General features: G+C 44.2%; 1 protein-coding gene and 1 pseudogene across 1 annotated transcript in view; both read right to left on the bottom strand.

Annotated features, from left to right (window-relative positions):
* CEMIP (cell migration inducing hyaluronidase 1) overlaps positions 1-16,995 on the bottom strand; it is a 104,279-nt gene that overhangs the window by 42,760 nt on the left and 44,524 nt on the right. The window contains exons 2-6 of the mRNA XM_063412538.1: positions 8,119-8,226; positions 5,110-5,262; positions 4,299-4,437; positions 3,291-3,527; positions 2,734-2,913 (exon numbers count right to left, since the gene is read on the bottom strand). Coding sequence (XP_063268608.1) covers positions 2,734-2,913; positions 3,291-3,527; positions 4,299-4,437; positions 5,110-5,262; positions 8,119-8,194 — 785 coding nt within the window. The 5' untranslated portion in view covers positions 8,195-8,226. The remainder of the gene's footprint in view (positions 1-2,733; positions 2,914-3,290; positions 3,528-4,298; positions 4,438-5,109; positions 5,263-8,118; positions 8,227-16,995) is intronic.
* Positions 15,281-16,995, bottom strand: part of LOC134558748 (inactive cell surface hyaluronidase CEMIP2-like) — a 44,621-nt pseudogene continuing 42,906 nt past the window's right edge.

The following is a 16,995-nucleotide window of genomic DNA, read 5'->3' as shown; positions in this document are numbered from 1 at the left end:
CCAGCCTGCCAGATGCTCCTGCTGGAAAATTTGCCTGCGTGCCAATTGCTGAAGGCACTGACAGGCTGTGATCTCCATCCAGGGAGAGAAGGGGGATGGGAGCAGGAAGGACACTTTATTACTCAGCAATCAAGATTTTTTGTTGTTGTTATTGCTTTGGTAAACCAAACTTGAAACAAATGACAAAAAATTATGATGCCTCAAAAATAATATCGACAATAATTTAAATAATAAGGAGCAATCCACTTCTGCAACTCAAGGTTTGGCCCCATCTCATGTGTTAAAATACTTGTTTCTCCCAGTTATTTTACCACTAAAAATAGTTTTAAAGCCTTTCAACCCTGACACGTAAGGACACATGCAAGCTGTTTGGGCTGTATGAAATGAAGCGACCAGTGAGTCCAGAGCCAAACAGGAGATATTTGTGTGGAATTCCAAAGAGAACGACTATGTCATCAAGTGCAAAAAGGCTTTCTCTTCATTTATTAGTAAAAGGAGGGGAAAAAAAATAGCTCACACTGAAAGAGTAAATACACTTTTCAGAAGGAAAACAATAGGACAGGAATGCAAGATTTTCCTTTCATTCCTAATGTTCTGGACTCAGCAAATAGACAATTAAAAGAGCTGCCAGGAGCACAGGAACATTTCTGAATAAACCAGCATTCTGCATTGGCTCTGATACAGCAAGGGGGAGTTGCACAACTTTACACTCTGGTTGAATACGGAGCAACTGGAAATGGGCAGGAATCTGCCCATATAACCCCCACCAACACCCCAGAAACCAACACAACCTAGGACTGAATATCCTGACTCAAGTAGTACCTCTCAAAATGCAAAGAAATTTCCCAAGCCTGGGCTTACGCTCTTGTTCTCTCAGGGATGCCCATGGTCATCCCCAGCCATCATCAGGAGCTGAGAAGATTTGAGAGCCAGGATTCAAGCCCCAGTGCTGGGCAGTGAGTGGTGACAGGTTAGAAAGAAAAATCCATCTGCTTTCCTCAGTCAGAGCCCGTCTTGGCCACAGAGGGTAAAATGGGAACACATGTGTGCAATTTTCTCATTCCGAACATTTTTTTCTAAGATACTAAAACAAATTTCTAAAAAGCACCTGTCAGGTGCATACATCCTTATTCACAGTTATAGATGTATCTGCAGTGTGAACCACTAGGTCTAAATCTTGTTACACTGAAGTGGAAGTTCAATTTGCTTTAGAGGAAAACCTTGGATACATCTAAAGCTGCCTGTGTTCCACTGTGCCATCAAACTGCCTTTCTAAGTCTGGCCCCAGCTGCCATCCAGACAATGTGAGGTTTGAGAACTGATGAACTTAAACTCTGAAAACACTCCCACAAATATGTTATTCTAAATAATGCACCAGATATTTTTCCAAACATCAATATGCTGGTAGAAGACAAATTTCTTGACCAGTGTTGACCAATTAGTACCTCATTATTTATCCACATGTCTCTGTAATTAATGGAATGTAATTTTGTGGTATTTCAGATAACAGCATGGCAAGGATTAGTCTTTTGACTGCAAACAATAGTAATGCTGAAAGTCACACTTCCATGGATGAATTTGTGCAGTATTTCCATTATAAATATCAGTGGCAAAATGGTGAGAAGCTTGCATTGAAACACCACAGCAGCCTAAAAAATCAAGTTCAATTTACTTTTATAAACATATGCAAAAATCATCAGTTCCTTCCTGCAGCACAACTTCAGGGGAAAAAAAGTATAATGTTCAAAAATCATGTTCTGTTTCCCTGATTCCTGCATTTGAAAAAAAAAAAACTCAGCAGGCTACTGGGCTCTAATATGGGGTCTAGATTTGAGAGCAAGAATTGCAGTGATGGAGCCTGGTTTCAGAGACCATTTCTGCCCTCCTTGTTGATTCTTTGTAGTGTGTTGTTTGGTGCCCAGGAGCCCCTGTAGCATTTGACACAACCTCTTAATCAACCACCCCAGATCTTGCTCCATCTGTGTGTGCCCAGCTGACAGATGTCTCTTTCCACAAACTGCTGTATTGAGGCACTTCTCCCTACAAGGCAGATTTTGTGTGTGTGTGTGTGTGTGTGTGTGTGTGTGTTCTGCAGACACCCTCTTAGTGCCTCATAAAAAAAGCCTACATAAATTCAGATAAACACAAAAAATATAATGGCTACAGTTGGGTAAATAGCAAGTATTCTCAACAGTGTGTGTGCCAACACAGACACTGTGTTGGCCACAGGAGTATTTACAGTCCACACCATAAATCCATGTTTGCTCCATTTCTGTGCTGCACAAGTCCCCAGACCTGCATTGGACAAGCTGAGGAATGTGCTGTGTGTGAGTCTGGATGTATGCAGCCAGGGCTACACAGCAATTATTGTACCCTCCTTAATGCTCAGCCCATCAAATCCTCTGTGTGTGCATAAATATCTTTGAGGGATGACTTGAAAATAAATTGAAATAAGCAACCTTTGGGAACAATATCTTGGAAAACCATCTTTTTTAATGTGAATCGTATGCTATTCCTGAATCTGCTAATAAAAATACCCAATATAGACTCTGAGAGCATGGGAAGCTATCTAATTAACTGCTAAAACTCCACATTGAGAATTTTCCCTCTTTTTTTCATTTTTTTTTCCCCATGTGAAAGAACTTTGTGACTTTGAAAGAGTGGAACTATTTGGACATCTCAGGAACATAATAAAGCCTCTGTGCAGGGAGAACTGGCAGGACTGGCACATACCTAAACCCAAGGTGGAGGAAATGCTTGCTGCCCAGTTTGGTCATTGCTTTCCTGGCCAAGTCGTCCAAGTTTCTGGATCCTTCATCATTCACTGCGACTGACAGGATCATGCCATTTGCAACTCTACCCAAATACTGAGCCAGGCGGATACTTTCCTCCTTTGCTCTGTAGGTATCAAACCTGAAATGATTAAAAAAAACACTTGTAAACATTTACTGCAGTCATCACTATGTCTCTATGTACTGAAAAGCAAAGAAAGTACTCTTTTGTGATGTTCACTGCAGTATTACCCTGTTGCAAAAGCATTTGTCCAGTGGGGTGCGTTAGGGGGTTCTGTTAAGCCAAATTGATTAAAGTCTAGTTTGACAATCTGCAAGGATACCACAGCTCACTCTGTGGTTTTGGAGGAATGAGGAATTCCTGGGACGAATTGTACAGACATGCAATAACACCCATTTGAACAATACGCTAGGATGTGTGTGTTTGAGCTTGCTGAGGTGCTGTTCCCAACCTGTTCCCAAAGATCCTCACATGCAGGCAGCCAAAAGGTCACTCACCGATCCGAATGGACAACTGCCCCCGTCTTGGGGTCAATAACGTGCACAATGACACCTCGGTGGCCCCAGCTCCTCTCAAAGTAATATCCACCTTCTTCCATGCCTCCAGGATGAAGGGTCTTGTTTAAGAAAGTCCAGGACAGCTTTTTCTTTCCATGGATCTCAAGGGTGCCACCTTTGCTGACTCCAAGGTACTTCTGTCCAAAGTAAGGGTTTGGCTGGCTGCCGTCATCCGCTCTGAAGCAGGGAGGGAGGACAGGGACCAGGTTTGGGTTTGTGTCTGAGTCAAGGAACCTCTCTCCTTGTGAGGAGAGAAGTCTTATGATTTGCAGTGCATTTCTTTCAGGTACTCCAAGAATCAGGAGCTGCCCACATTGTACAGAAAATAAATTATTTTTAAAAATAATAGCAGCTACAGAAGACCAAAAGCAATCTGGAACACAGCTTACACATGCTATATTCATTATATCCAGGCCAGAGGAGGCCTGGAGCCCAGACTGAATGCCACATCTGTGTTTCTGAATTCTGGAAGCAAGCAAGACCCTAATCAGAAGCTAAGAGGTCCGGTGGCTGTTAAATATGAATTTAGCATCCCTGAAATTTTAAGAGATCTTGTACCAATCTGCAAGACATAAACATATTATCCTTGAGCTCATAACTCCCATACAGAAAGAAAAAATGTTTAGAGAGGAGAACTTTCAGAAAAAATAACTCCTCTGGTTTTAAGCCTATTCTGGAAAATCAGTTTGAGTTGTGGGAAGGTGCATGCTGATTCTCTGGCATGCCCAAACACTCCAGTACTCATATCCCAGAAGAAGAGGAAAAAACCCAAACCAGCATCAATTTTTGTGCGTCATTTAAATTGCTTAAAAAGTGACTGAACTTTCCACAGAGCACTGATGATAAATACACCTGATAACATGTAATTTTAAGGGACCTTTTTCATTCCCTGATGTGGAAGAGAGATGCCAGAAGGCTTTAAGGTGATATTTTATCATGCACACGTACCGCCCATATAAGATGATAACCACATTGCCTTGGTAAGGGCACAGCTCACTGCCAATGTGTAACTCTCCATCATTCTCAATGAGTATGTGTCTTGTACGCAGGGTGATGGGCTGCACATCGTCTTTGATGACCAGTTTCCCTAAGCAGAGAAGGTTATGATATTTGCTTTATCACACAGCAACTCACGTGAGGTTGTGGTGTCATTGTGCTAAACCCAGTGCTGGGCTGTCATCTCAGTTTTTGAAAAAATCTGTTTATACACCCCAAAAAAGCTCTCAAGACAAATCCTGAAAACTGGTTTTTGTTCAGTCCAATTCTTGAAGAGTGCAATTAAGATTTGTATGGAAGAGGACGCATTCAAAACTGAGACAGAAATTTAGAGTTCAGATGAATAAAAGCTATTCATGCCAGCAACACTATGGCTCTGTCCTTGGAGACAAAGAGGAAAATAAGCATCTGCTCTGTCCTGAGGCCCTGATAACACAAGTACTGCAGTATGATGCTATGCTATCAGGCCTGTGGTTTGGTAAAAAAAATGTTTTTGAAGCAAATTGCAGAAGTAGAATTGCTCATTACACTGAGCTACTTGTGTAAATTCTCCAGTCAGAACAGAAAATAGGCTGGTTACAATGGCTAAAGAGTCTCAGCACCTCAGCTACCACCCAGCCTTGTACTGAGGTAAAGCTGTGTTTGCCCAGTAGCCACCCACCCCTCAGCAAGAGCCAAGAAGCTCTTCCAGCATGATCCACAGTGATTTAAACAGTCCCAGGGAAAGCAGGCTGCACCCAGCCTTGCCAGCAGCAGGTTTTACCTCCATCAGTGATGTGGATGGAGTGCACAGTGGCAGAGGAAGAGAGGAGCACCTTCCTGCCATCACGGATTTCAACGCGGTTTTCCTCGTTGTGACCCGGGTTCCAGACTTCTAACTCAGGGTCTCTGTCAGGGCATGTGGCAGCTGCTTCTGCTGGACAAAGATGGAGAGTGAGGACAGTCAGTGTTTGTTTGGTGTGAGACAGAAACTCTGCACCTGGGCATCTCTACAGTATCCTTCAGCATCGGCCTCTTGGCTGACTCCCTGGAACACAGCAACACCTCAGTGCAGCAGGGTACGTGTGGGTCATGACCAAAAGAAAACAAACAACAGCTTAAGCTGTATGGTTTTCTGTTTTCTGGAAGAATGGAAAAACCCAATGCAAAGGAGACTTGCAGGGGATGAAGTTTCTCGAAAACTGCTGAAAAGGGAATTTAACTGAGCCCTTCCTGCAGTGACATTTATCCCTGTTCATGTCATCTAGACACAAAGCCCAGGGACGGTGTTGATAGAAGGATAAAACAGCTACTACCTTTAAAAATGCCCCCAAAATACCTGCTTTGTTTAATATAAAGATGTTAAAATATGTTTGTATTACATATTTTCACTGGAGATAGAAAGAAAAAGAGATCAAGCTAACATGGGAACACCAAGCACCAAGCAATGACCAGTACATCCAGAAACAGAGAGCAGCAGGAACCTCACAAGTGTGTCTGGGTTTGTGAACTTTTCCAGGCAGAAGCAATGAGGATTCATTCACTTTGGGATCACACATCTCCAGTCTCCACACACAGATTTGATGATGGGCTGCATTGACGTGTTAGTCTGAACAGCTCTCATACCACGTCCAAGAGTCTCATGTTGCTACTATTTATTTAAGATAAAATATTTCCCTGATACAACCTCAGTTGAAATGTGAGCCTCATGTCTTACTCTAATCAACAAAATTGTGAGTGAGAGTCTCACGTGCAATGCATATTTTCTGAGGGTAGACCCTTTCTAATCCTAGGAAGCTGAGGTCAGTGGAAGTTTGAACAATGAGCCCTTTGCCTTCAGAAAGGGCTGGGAGTTCTCACCAGCTTTCCAATTTTTATCCCTTAAAACAAAAACACCATGGAGAAAACTACAGGACCAACAAATCAGTGATGATGGGCATGGGATAAATCCCCTGACCTCAGCAGGGTTATATCTCTGGAACATGGTACAGTAAAGAAGGGTGGGTTTGTCCCACAGATACTAATGCCTCCAGCTAATGGAATTGACAATATGTGAATCCAAGCAAGGAAACATTTTCTGGTGCTGGTGCAGTCGACAGGCAGATGTTTTGTGCTGCCACTGTGGAACTTGAGGGACATCTCTAATCCCACTTCAACAGAAACAAAAATCTATCCATCTGCATTCAGTTTCCCCTCACATTCCTCCACCATTTTCAAGTCTTAAGAAAACAATAGATTTGGATCAGCCATGGCTTTAAAGTCTCCAGAGCCCAAATGAATACTAATTTTCAAAGTGAGTAAGGGATGTTTCATGTGGGCTGCATAGACCTTGTCTCTCTGCAAATTTTTCCCAAATACATGAAGTAAATCAGAGAGGGCCAATAATCCACCAGGCAACAAGTCAGATACAGGTAAACATCCAGGACCTGATTTTGATACCACTGTGCCAGGTGGAAGCTGGAATTGTATTGGTAATGTCAGAGGCACTCTCTCTGATTTACAGTAATTGAGAAAAACAAGCAGGTGTTTGGTTCCTACCAAAAGCCACACAGAATTAATAAAAGTTAGAAAAGATAAATAGTTCAGAATGGGAATGGGGCTTGCAGCGTAAATAGATGTTCAAATATAACTGCAATACACACTAACAACTTTTTTTTTTTTAAGAGAGCTGTTATTTCCCTGAGAATAGGGATAATAGACAACTGTGCTCATGATAAGTGACATAAAACCAAAAGAATCAATTCAAATGTAAAGGTATTATTAATCAATTAAACCTTAATTAATCAATTTAAATGTAAAGAATAAAAACCTTGCTCATTTTTCCATTTATTTGAATATGGTACTATGCAAGGAGCTTCCTGCAGTCTCAAAAGGTGACTTGTGTCCCCAAATTGATTATTTTGCAACAGAGAGGCACACAGGGAAGCCTAAGGGGAAATCAAGAGGAATTTAGGCTGGTGTTTGGGATGACAAGCAGCAAAAGAAGACCCAAATTCCCCATTTCATTAACCAATTTGTACCAGGAACTTTGCACATCACCAGCATCTGCTGTGCCAATGGCACCATCAGGCTGAGCATCTTCTGCCAGCTGGACCAGTTACCCTGACAGCTTGGTTATTACTTTCATTGTCATTTTTAAAATAAAAGTGGAAATTCTACCCAGCACAAGGAATTAACTGAATGTTTGCTTCTTGACCAAAAGGGCCTGAGCCTGACAATGAGAGGTTGCTTCATGCAGCTGCAGTGTTTGGGGCAGGACATATGGTCTCTTTGTTCCAAACAAATACAAGCCTCCAAATTAGCTGTATATAGAATATGTAAATCAAGCTCCCCTTTCCCCCTTTCCTAAACTGTTTAGTAAAAGAATTGCTTGGAAGAGACAAAACCCAAGGGACAGGGATGTCCCAGGCCAGAGGTTTTTGCTCTCCACATCTGGGCTTGAGGAATGCAGGAAAATGCTGGCCTTCACCTCCCTCAGCCACCGCTATTAGGACTTGAGGTTTCTTTTGCTATTTCTTTGTGGCAGTTTGTTGGGTTTGAGTTTGGTTTAAGAATGTGTGGCAGGGTCTGAGGGATTGCTGAGGGTACTTACACCTGCTCAGAAATTTCAGTCTTTGCCACTCCAGCTGTTCTTGGCTGGGAATAATGGCACACCAGAAAACTGCTTTTCTCCTGAGTTTTTTCACTCTGTCCTTGACTCTTTTTCTACAAAGATTGAAAAGCTGGACCATTTAAACCTATTAAAAACAGCATTAAAAACCATACCCTTTTTATCCATGGCGAGAAAACTTACCTGTGCTTACTGAAGAGGCTACAAACAGAAAAAACCCCAAACTTCCAGCCAGACACTTGGAGGTAGGTAGAGCCATTCTTCAGGATTTTCAATTCTCCGTGTGGATAACTATGAGAAAAGAATGGGAAGAAAATGTCACTTTTTCTTTTTTCCCCAACTAATTCACAGCACCAAAAAAAAAAAATTAAATCAGCTTTATGCCAGACCACATCCACTCCTGTTCAGCTCAATGGCTGAAAATATCTTTGCAGTGATTCTGGACCAGCCTGAAAAGAGCAGGAGCCATGGGCAGCTCCTCACCCTTTGTTTGGTTTAGGATAAACCCACTCGGGAATCCAAATAGACACTCAGAGAGCAGCCACCAGCTGTAACCAAAAACGCCTTAGGAATGTGGCATAAACACATCCAGTGTCAGGACTCTCTAGGGCTGCATATTCACATGTGCTAAAAAGTAATGAAACACAACAGAGCAGGCGTTTGCAGAGTGACAAATTTTCACAGAGTAACCTCTCGGTCACCTCTCTCCCCCCGAAGCACCCACACATTTTTAGCAGTGGTGTTTTCTGTAAGCCCCAGATAAACCGTACTCACACTTCCAACCTGAAGCTTGCAGTTTCTTAGATTTCAGATCTAAGAAAATATTGTCTATTTAGTGTGCCAGCTCAGAATTTTCTTGCAAAACCAAAAGCTGCTCTTGAAACCAGTCTACCTAATGTTGTTTTTGTTTCCTCCGAAGCCAACCCCCAGCAAAAACAAACAAGCAGTGTCATGAAAGTCAAAGTTAGAATTAATGTGATTCTCTCTGGTCTTCAGTGATTGATTCTGCAGCTCTGCCCCGGGCTCATGACAATTTATTGACATGTGTATTCACAGGGAGGCAAGGACACCCACTTCTGTATTCATAAGGCACTCTTTAAAATTCACGTGTTGTCCTTGGAGTCTTTAGGTTTTATCATATAAGCCAGTGTCTGGGGAATATCAAAGACATTTATTTGTAGCTGTCATGTCACATCCCACTGATGAAACAGGATAAATGTATGCATCACACAGTTTAGTTCAACACAATAAAACCACTGAAAAACAATTCCAGAGTACCCCAATTTCTTTAGGTCAAAAACACATGTTATTTTCATGTCATTTGTTAATAGAAGCTAAATAACAACAACGACAATACACAAGGAAAAGAATGGAAGAAGCCAGGATTTATTCTTGAGCAAATTTTTGTAGTGTTTATGTAAAACACATCTGTCCTGTTCATAAGGTGACACAGATCAAAGTACAATAATAGGTTCAAAACACATGTAATCCAATGATTGCATTAAAAATAGCATTAGGAGCAGATTTCACAGGAAATATTTTGCCAGGGAAATGTTTGTTTGCTTTGGTCCAGTGTATTTGACAGCCCTGAGCTCTGGAAGCAGCATAGACACAGGGCTTGTAGAGTCTATCAGGTGCTGAAATGCTGTTAGAGAGCAGTGGAAGGGAGGAATGCACTTAGCAAAGCTATAACTTTGAATGATATACATTATCAGAGAGCAGTGCCGTCGCCATGGAATTTGTGCCAGAACCAGGCTGCACGTGTCTGACATTTTAACAGCATTAGCCATCAACTTTGGATAAGGCAGAGCTCTTTCAAAGAAACATTATTAGAGGTACACCCGAAGTACAGCAGTCACCATTAAAATGCCAGGGTTTATTAGTGATTATTACACAGCCTGATCTGCAGACCCAGTCATTAGGCTCTGCTGTAAGCATCGAGGAAGAACTAAACTAGAGGCAATACCACAGGATGGTCAGTGCAGATAACCAGCATTTCTCAGAGTGTGGACTCATCTGTGTGTTAGAGCTCCATTGAGCCTGATTCCAACCAGTGAGGTTTGGGTCATAAAATAGATTCAGATGATATAAGAGTTCACAGGAATAAAAAGAAGGGACTGTTTTTTTGACAGTCGCATGCATTTGCTCTCCTATTGCTGTGTCGGTAGCAAAGCAATGTCTTTGTTCTGACCCATTAAAACCCCAGAGGAACATCTCTGTTCTGTCCAGCTCATGAGCTTACCTCTGACACAAACCTGCAGCAAACTGGTAGGAAAAAAATCAAGAAATTTCTCAGCCTTTGTTTTCTGCAGAGCCAAGAACTGCACAGTACTTACCATCAGGTTGTGGTAAATGGCTTCTGGTTTTATATTCCCTGTTGCTCACCAGGGACTGCTTCCCTGATTGCATCCATCCTCATCAGCAGAGATCAAAACAAGCCATCAGACACTGGGAAGACATGTCATTTGCAGAGGCATCAGCTGTGTGCCAGGGCTCCAATGTTTTCACAGTGTCTGATCTGCCCCAGTCCAAAGAATATCCTGCTTATTTTGTGACTGAGGTAGGGTGTTTGATTCGGCTCACACCGAGCCCGAGTTCACTGCAGTGTTAGTATTAACTGGCACTCGGGTTGGAAAGGCTGGGAGCCAAGAGGGCCAAGAGGATCCGACTCCTCTGATTCAGCTCTGACTAACACCGGGCTGGAAAAATGCAGCCCGGAGGATAATCTCAGGAATTTTCCTTCAAAACCTCTCAGTTAAGCACCTTTCCCAAATACTGGGCGCAAGCAGTGGCGTGTCTGGTTTGATTGTTCAGCATTAGAGGAGGAGGAGGCAGTGACTGTCCTGATCCCTGTGCTCAGGAGTGGTTATCTCCGGCTGGGAGCTGTGTGGGGATGCAGCACAGCCTTGGACAGGAGCCTGGCTCCAGCCCTGATGTAACCACCAGTGTCAGCACATCCCCCTGCACACTCAGGGTCCGTGCAAGTGGCTGCCTAAGCCTATCATCTCCAGCCTTTCTCAAATACCCTCTGGGACTTCTCTCTTGGGTGAGAAAAGCTTTTATATCTAGCCATTAAAAGTTGCCTAGCAATGGCAAGTGGGACTCATATCCTTGGATCTGGCAAGGCAGGCTCTCTGAAATGATTCCCAGCTGCTGAACTTCTCCAAAGAGTGAACAATAGCAGCAGACAATGCTAAAAGTAGATGCAGGAAACCATTAGTCCTCAGCTGGCTGCTACTGCAGGTGTCAGCAGCGATGCTGTACTAGAAAGCAGAGAGGAATCTTTACCCACCGCCCTTCCCACGGATTTAACGCTGGAGGCAACACACTGCAGACAATTCTGAGAACAAAACAGTGGAGAAATGCTCTGAGGAAGCTGGATTGTCACAGGTATGGTGGTGGGGTCACACAGGCACCCTGAATCTGAAGGGTCAGAGAGGAGCTTTCAGGGGAGACACCACCACCATTCAGGAAGCACACACAGTGACTCACCCCTTGCACAGCTCTGGGCCAACCACCCAAAGCTGGCAACAAAATTTTTAAAAGTTACTCCCAATACTGGGTGTTTAGAAGTGCTTTTTAAGACTGGCTTGACAGTCTTTGGAGGATGTACCTTCAGCATCTGCTGGAGACAGCTCCTTTCAGTATGTCAAGCAGGGCACAATGGGATCATTCACAACCCATTAAAAATGAGGCTGGAAAAAGGAGCAGCTACCTGATCTCTCCTGAAAAAGACGTCAGACGGGGGCAGCAAACCATGTGGCTTCTGTCGCTGCTACTACCCAGTGAAAGAGACCACCAACCTGCATGGGGGCAAAGCAGGGACCCAGCACCACCCCCAGAGAGCAGGGACAGCTCACAGGTGCCTTTAGCCCGATGGGCAGTGAACTCTCAGCAGACAAGACATTGCCCAAGTGCTTGGGATGACCTGTGAGCAAAACCTCTGCTCCCCAGGGGCCCCTCTGCCTGGGAGATGCTGCCAGAGATGGGTCAGTGCCGGGGCCGGGGTGCACCAAGCCCGGAGCCTCCCCCAGCGCTGATGCTGAGGTGCAGCAGCTGATAGCGAGGTCTGAAGCCTTGCTGATCTGCCCTCATGCATATGCAGGGAGCCAACATCGATTTGGAAGCTGATCCTGAGAGAGGGAGGAGCTGTTTAATTAACGCCTCTGCTCCCTCCTTGCTGACACTGCATGGCAGCAGGACCCCTCGCCCTGCTGATGGAATTTCGCATTTCAGCCCCGGCTGGGAAGATGGATTTGAGGTGCACGTTTGCTTTCCTGACCCGAGAACATGCCAGCCCTTGCTACAGTGACATACAGAGGGGATTTTCACACACCTAGCCACAGGCACAGCTAAAGCCTTCAGAAAATAAACACAGGAGTTTCTGGGGATTGCTAATGGAAATGCTGCTCAGTCCCAGTGCATGGCAGCAGCATAGCTGCCTCTGCTCCACATCTTTTTCTTGTGCTTGCCACCCACACATCAGCTGCTCGTTTTTACTAGCAAGGGGAGGAAGATTAAACTCAGGAACAGACTTTAATTCTCAATGAATCAATACTGGAGTCAAAAGCAACATTCTGACTGTTTTCCCAGTGAACCTTGGTTTCTTATAAATTTATCTAATAACTTTCCTAACAAGAAGGTTCTGCTCACATATTCTGTATAAACATCACTGCGAGCTCCTTGGTTCCTGATGGCCATAAAAATAGATTCTGAATGAGGAGCAGGAGTTAGAGGAAATTTTTACAATGAATAAATTAAAGAAAACTAAGGTGTTTGCTAATTTGTTGCAATGTTGGCAAACTATTTTGAGACAGAAATAAAAGGGGGAAAGTAGGGGTTTTAAAGCTATGCTTTTTTAAAGAATTTACTTTTTTTTTAGAGACTTACATACTTTGAAGAGTAAAGAAAGCAATTTTTTGGCTCTGTTTAAACAAAATCATTTGCAATTCCCATCACTCCACCCATCTGAGGCTGAATGACTCCCAATTTCACATGCTTTTGAAGTGCTCAGCATTTCCCTGAGTTAAAAACCCTCCTCCACCACATGAAGTTTTCAGAGCACCAGAGAAGGGGGAACTGAGCCCCGTGTGCTGAGGCTCAGGGACAGTGACCCTGCCGTGCCTGCTGCCAGCCCAGCTTGTGCTTCCAGGGGGTGCCAGAGCCACTGCAGAAACACACTGGGGATGTGGCCACACACCCTGAGTGCATGGGATGTGCTGCAGATACCTGGACTGGCTGCAGGTCCACCAGGACAGGCACAGCCCCTGTGGGCTCTAGCAGGAGGTGATATCCCTGGGAAATCCCAGGAGGAACAGGGGATTCCCACAGACACAACGCTCACGCAGCACTTACCCCACAGCTTCATACACACGGGCTCCTGGTGCACGCCAAGGCAGCAGCAGCCTTTGCAAACATCCCCTTGAATGTCAGCAAGTCCAAACAGCAGTCCCTGGAGGAGCTGTACCCTCTGCAGAGCGTCCCTGGTTAGAGGCTCTTTTCCCTCCCAAGGTAAGGAGAGTGAGTGCTGTGGCTGAAGAGTATCACAGCATCCTGAATCCTCTTCAAACTGCTGCTTTTAACTACCCAAATAACTGCATCAGGATGTAAATATTTTTCTTTTTGCTTTTGTGGTACTTCACTGTTTGCATCTGGCTCGCCACGACTCCACGCCTTCCTCTCCAGGACATTTGCCATTTGCTCTCCTTCTAGGGCAGGAGGAGGAATAGAGATTTTTCAGAGGTTTAGGCACATTCCTCTCCTTCCTTCACCAGGATCTTCCCTTGCTAATTGTTTAGTCTCTGCCTGGGGTTAGAGCTCTGCAAAGTTTTATTGGGATCCAGGGTCTGGACGTGTCACAGATTATCAAATAAATCTCCAAGAAGTAAAAGCTTGCTCTGTAAGTAATTGCTCCAGTGCTGGGCTTGTGCTTATGAGCCAAAAACATCTTGCTCTTTTTCCCCTGTACAGCATCAGAAATCATAACAATTAGGTATTAGTAGAAGTTCAGAAGGACTTCAGGGATCTCCCTAGAGGGTCAGTTCCAGCTGCTCAGGCTATTGTACCAGTTCTCATCCCCATGATGCCTCATGCATCATGATTGATCTCACCTTTACTGGGCAGCATCACTGATTTCTTCACTTTCTGGCAAGCCAGGACCTCTTTCCCAGCCAAGCCCAGCTCTCACCTCTCCTACCTGGTGTGGGATGGAGCCACAGCCTCCTCTTCTGCCTGTAAACCTCCTGGGTGTCCTCTCACCCCAAACCCAAGGACCATGGGCAGAATGGGTCTGACAGAGGCAAGGGACCCATCCAAGGCTCTCAGTCCCCAGTCAGAGGTTCAGTGTCAGCTGGCCAGCACGTGGATGCCAGAGCAACTCACTCACCAGGGAGCAAATGTCTGGCCAACAAAACACTAACCTTCCCCTGTAGCAACTTGTTTGGCCATTTCTGAGAATTCCAAAGAAATGACAGGGCAGCAGTTACAAAACCTTCACCTACCTGTTTGAACAGCCCATGTTATCCAGTGACAGGGATGATCTGAAATCACCTGTCCTGTCACTGTTGTCACCAAGTAGCATCATGTTCAAACCCAAGTGACTCTTTCATCATTTCAGGGTCACTTTGTGCTTAACTGCAGTCAGTGAGGTCATCAGTTTTTTCTCACTTTGCATATAAATCTCTGTTTTTGTCTTTACTTCAAACAACTGCAGCATAGACATAAAGCAAAGAGAATTAGCCACTAATACTGACAATATTTCAGTCCTCAATGGGAGCCAAAAGTCGATATGAGCAGTGCCTGAAAGGAGCACAAGATTTACCCTAAGCAGCACATACTGTATCCTGGGTTTTATTCCTGTAGGTCTTTAATTAAATGTTCACATCAGTTAGACAAACATCATTTGACTAGTCATCAGCTTCAGACAGAAACACATTTATAACTCCTTGTTGTGCTCTGTGTTCAGTTTGATTAGAAGACACTGTCACGAGGTCACTGCACACTGACCAAGCAGGTGTTGCTGAGTTCACCTAAGATGCCAAAGCAGACACTTTTTTTAAAAAAGCAGACATTAACGGATAAAAACAGGAAGAAAGGGAGAATTCCCTACCTTTGCTTAAGTTCATGTCTCCCTGAAATTGCTAAATTTCCACGCCAAATTTCATTTGTAGTCTTACTGTTAGCACAGAGCAGCTCTTACCTTTAAAACTTACCTTTTGATACCAGCTCACAGATATCCTGAAACACTTCCCCTGGTGAAGGAAGGGCAGCCCACAGACTGCTCCTGCTCTGCTCTGTAAGGCACTGGTTGAAAAATAAAACTCTACCACAGAGGGTGAGGTGAGAATATGTTTATTGGTTATGAAATATACAATGAACACCGTGGGTTTGGTACAATCTTGTAGGAACAGCAGGTTTTGGTGGTGGTGGTGCTGGGCTCTGCCTGGCTGGTGCTCCCCAGCAGTGCTAACCCCGGGGTGCCCCAGCCTTTGCAGGGATGTGCTCCCAGCAGGTCTGAGAAAAAGCAGATTTTAGTGGCTCAACAGTATTATCAGGACACTGATATATTTTCAGCTTCAAGGGAACATCATGTAAAGAAGCAGCTTTCTGATAATCAGCATGATTAAAGAATTTAATCCAGGATGGTTTGGCTTGTCCTTTAGAGCCAAGCATGGCAAAACTCCCTGAAAAACAGACACAAGGAGAGGAATGACCCTCTGGGTGTGGCAGTTCACTTACCAGCAGCACAGCTTGGGAGCCCTCCACACACCAGGGAAAGTTCTTAGCCCTTCTTTCATCTCTTGAATTAAAATAGCAGAATATATAGGAAAGGGGGATGGAAGTGGGAATGAGCCTCACTGAAACTGCAAACTTGCTGCATCATGGATCTGCTGGCATTTCAACAGGCTAAGCCAGGTGCCCAGATGTCAGTTAGCAGGAATATTGTTTTACTCTTTATTTTAAAATAATACTGGCACTTTTTCTTATTTAACTACCTGAAAATGGTTAGACACTTTGAATCCTTCTTTTATTAGTTTACATCTGTTTCATCCTGTTATGCCTTAACTATCCCTCATGTCGACTCTGCTCTGGTCCTCTGCTGTCCCAAAGTACAAAGGCATTATGTATTCTTCCATTTTAATAATAATGTCTTGTGTTTATATTATGCTTTTCATTGCAAAGGCTCCCAAGGCTATTTGCAGCTGGCTGGATCAAGACTATTCCTGTAAACACTTCTAATTTAAATAAGGTTTTGTAAAACCAGGAAACAAGACCCTAAATCCTGATCCTGCTGGGGTCAAGAGGATTGGGGGTTTTTTTAACATTATCCCTGGCAGAAGCAATGTGTGCTGGGGAGAAATGCTCCAGCCTGCCCTCAAACACAGCCCCCCAGCACGGAGCAGTCCTGGAGCTGGGAAGTCAAATAGTCCAAATACCTGAACCAGCAGGAGCAAGCTCCTGGAGCAGAACAAAATTACCCAGACTGGAAATCAGGGCAGGCACATGGGTGAGCACCCTTGCCCTCAGGAAAGGCAGAACAGGGGCAGCTTGTGATCAGCCAGCAGCAGCTCAGTCCCACTGCCAGTCCCCAGCGTCCCACTGATGTGGCAGGGCCAGGACAAGACTGAGTGTCCCCTGATGCTGCTGGCCCTGCCTGCTGCTTTTTGTGCCCCTGGAGCAGCTGAGGCTGAACCAAGCTCCCAAAACAGCCAAGAGGATGGCACAGGTGGTTCAGGGAACAAAGTTTGGCAGAATAAACAAACAAACAAAAGATTCCTTTTTAATAAAAAAATTCCTTTCAAAAGTATTCGGGGCTTTGATGAAAGAATGGAACAATAAAGTTTCAGGACAAAAACAGAAAAGAAAACCTCAAGATTTTGCTGTTCAAAAGATGAAAGAAGAAGCAGCTTCTCAGGAATCAAACATGCACTGAAATGAAATCACTGCCTCTGCTGTACAGTCTGTGTTGTCCTGCCCTGGAATGGTCATAGCAAAGAGCTTTGAAACTTCAGCCAGGAATTGATATGATTTTCAGTAAAGCACTGGGAGAAAAGACCCCAA

Source organism: Prinia subflava, chromosome 15, assembly GCF_021018805.1.
Source record: "Prinia subflava isolate CZ2003 ecotype Zambia chromosome 15, Cam_Psub_1.2, whole genome shotgun sequence".
Lineage (NCBI taxonomy): Eukaryota > Metazoa > Chordata > Aves > Passeriformes > Cisticolidae > Prinia > Prinia subflava.
This window is presented reverse-complemented; position numbering and strand designations above follow the sequence as displayed.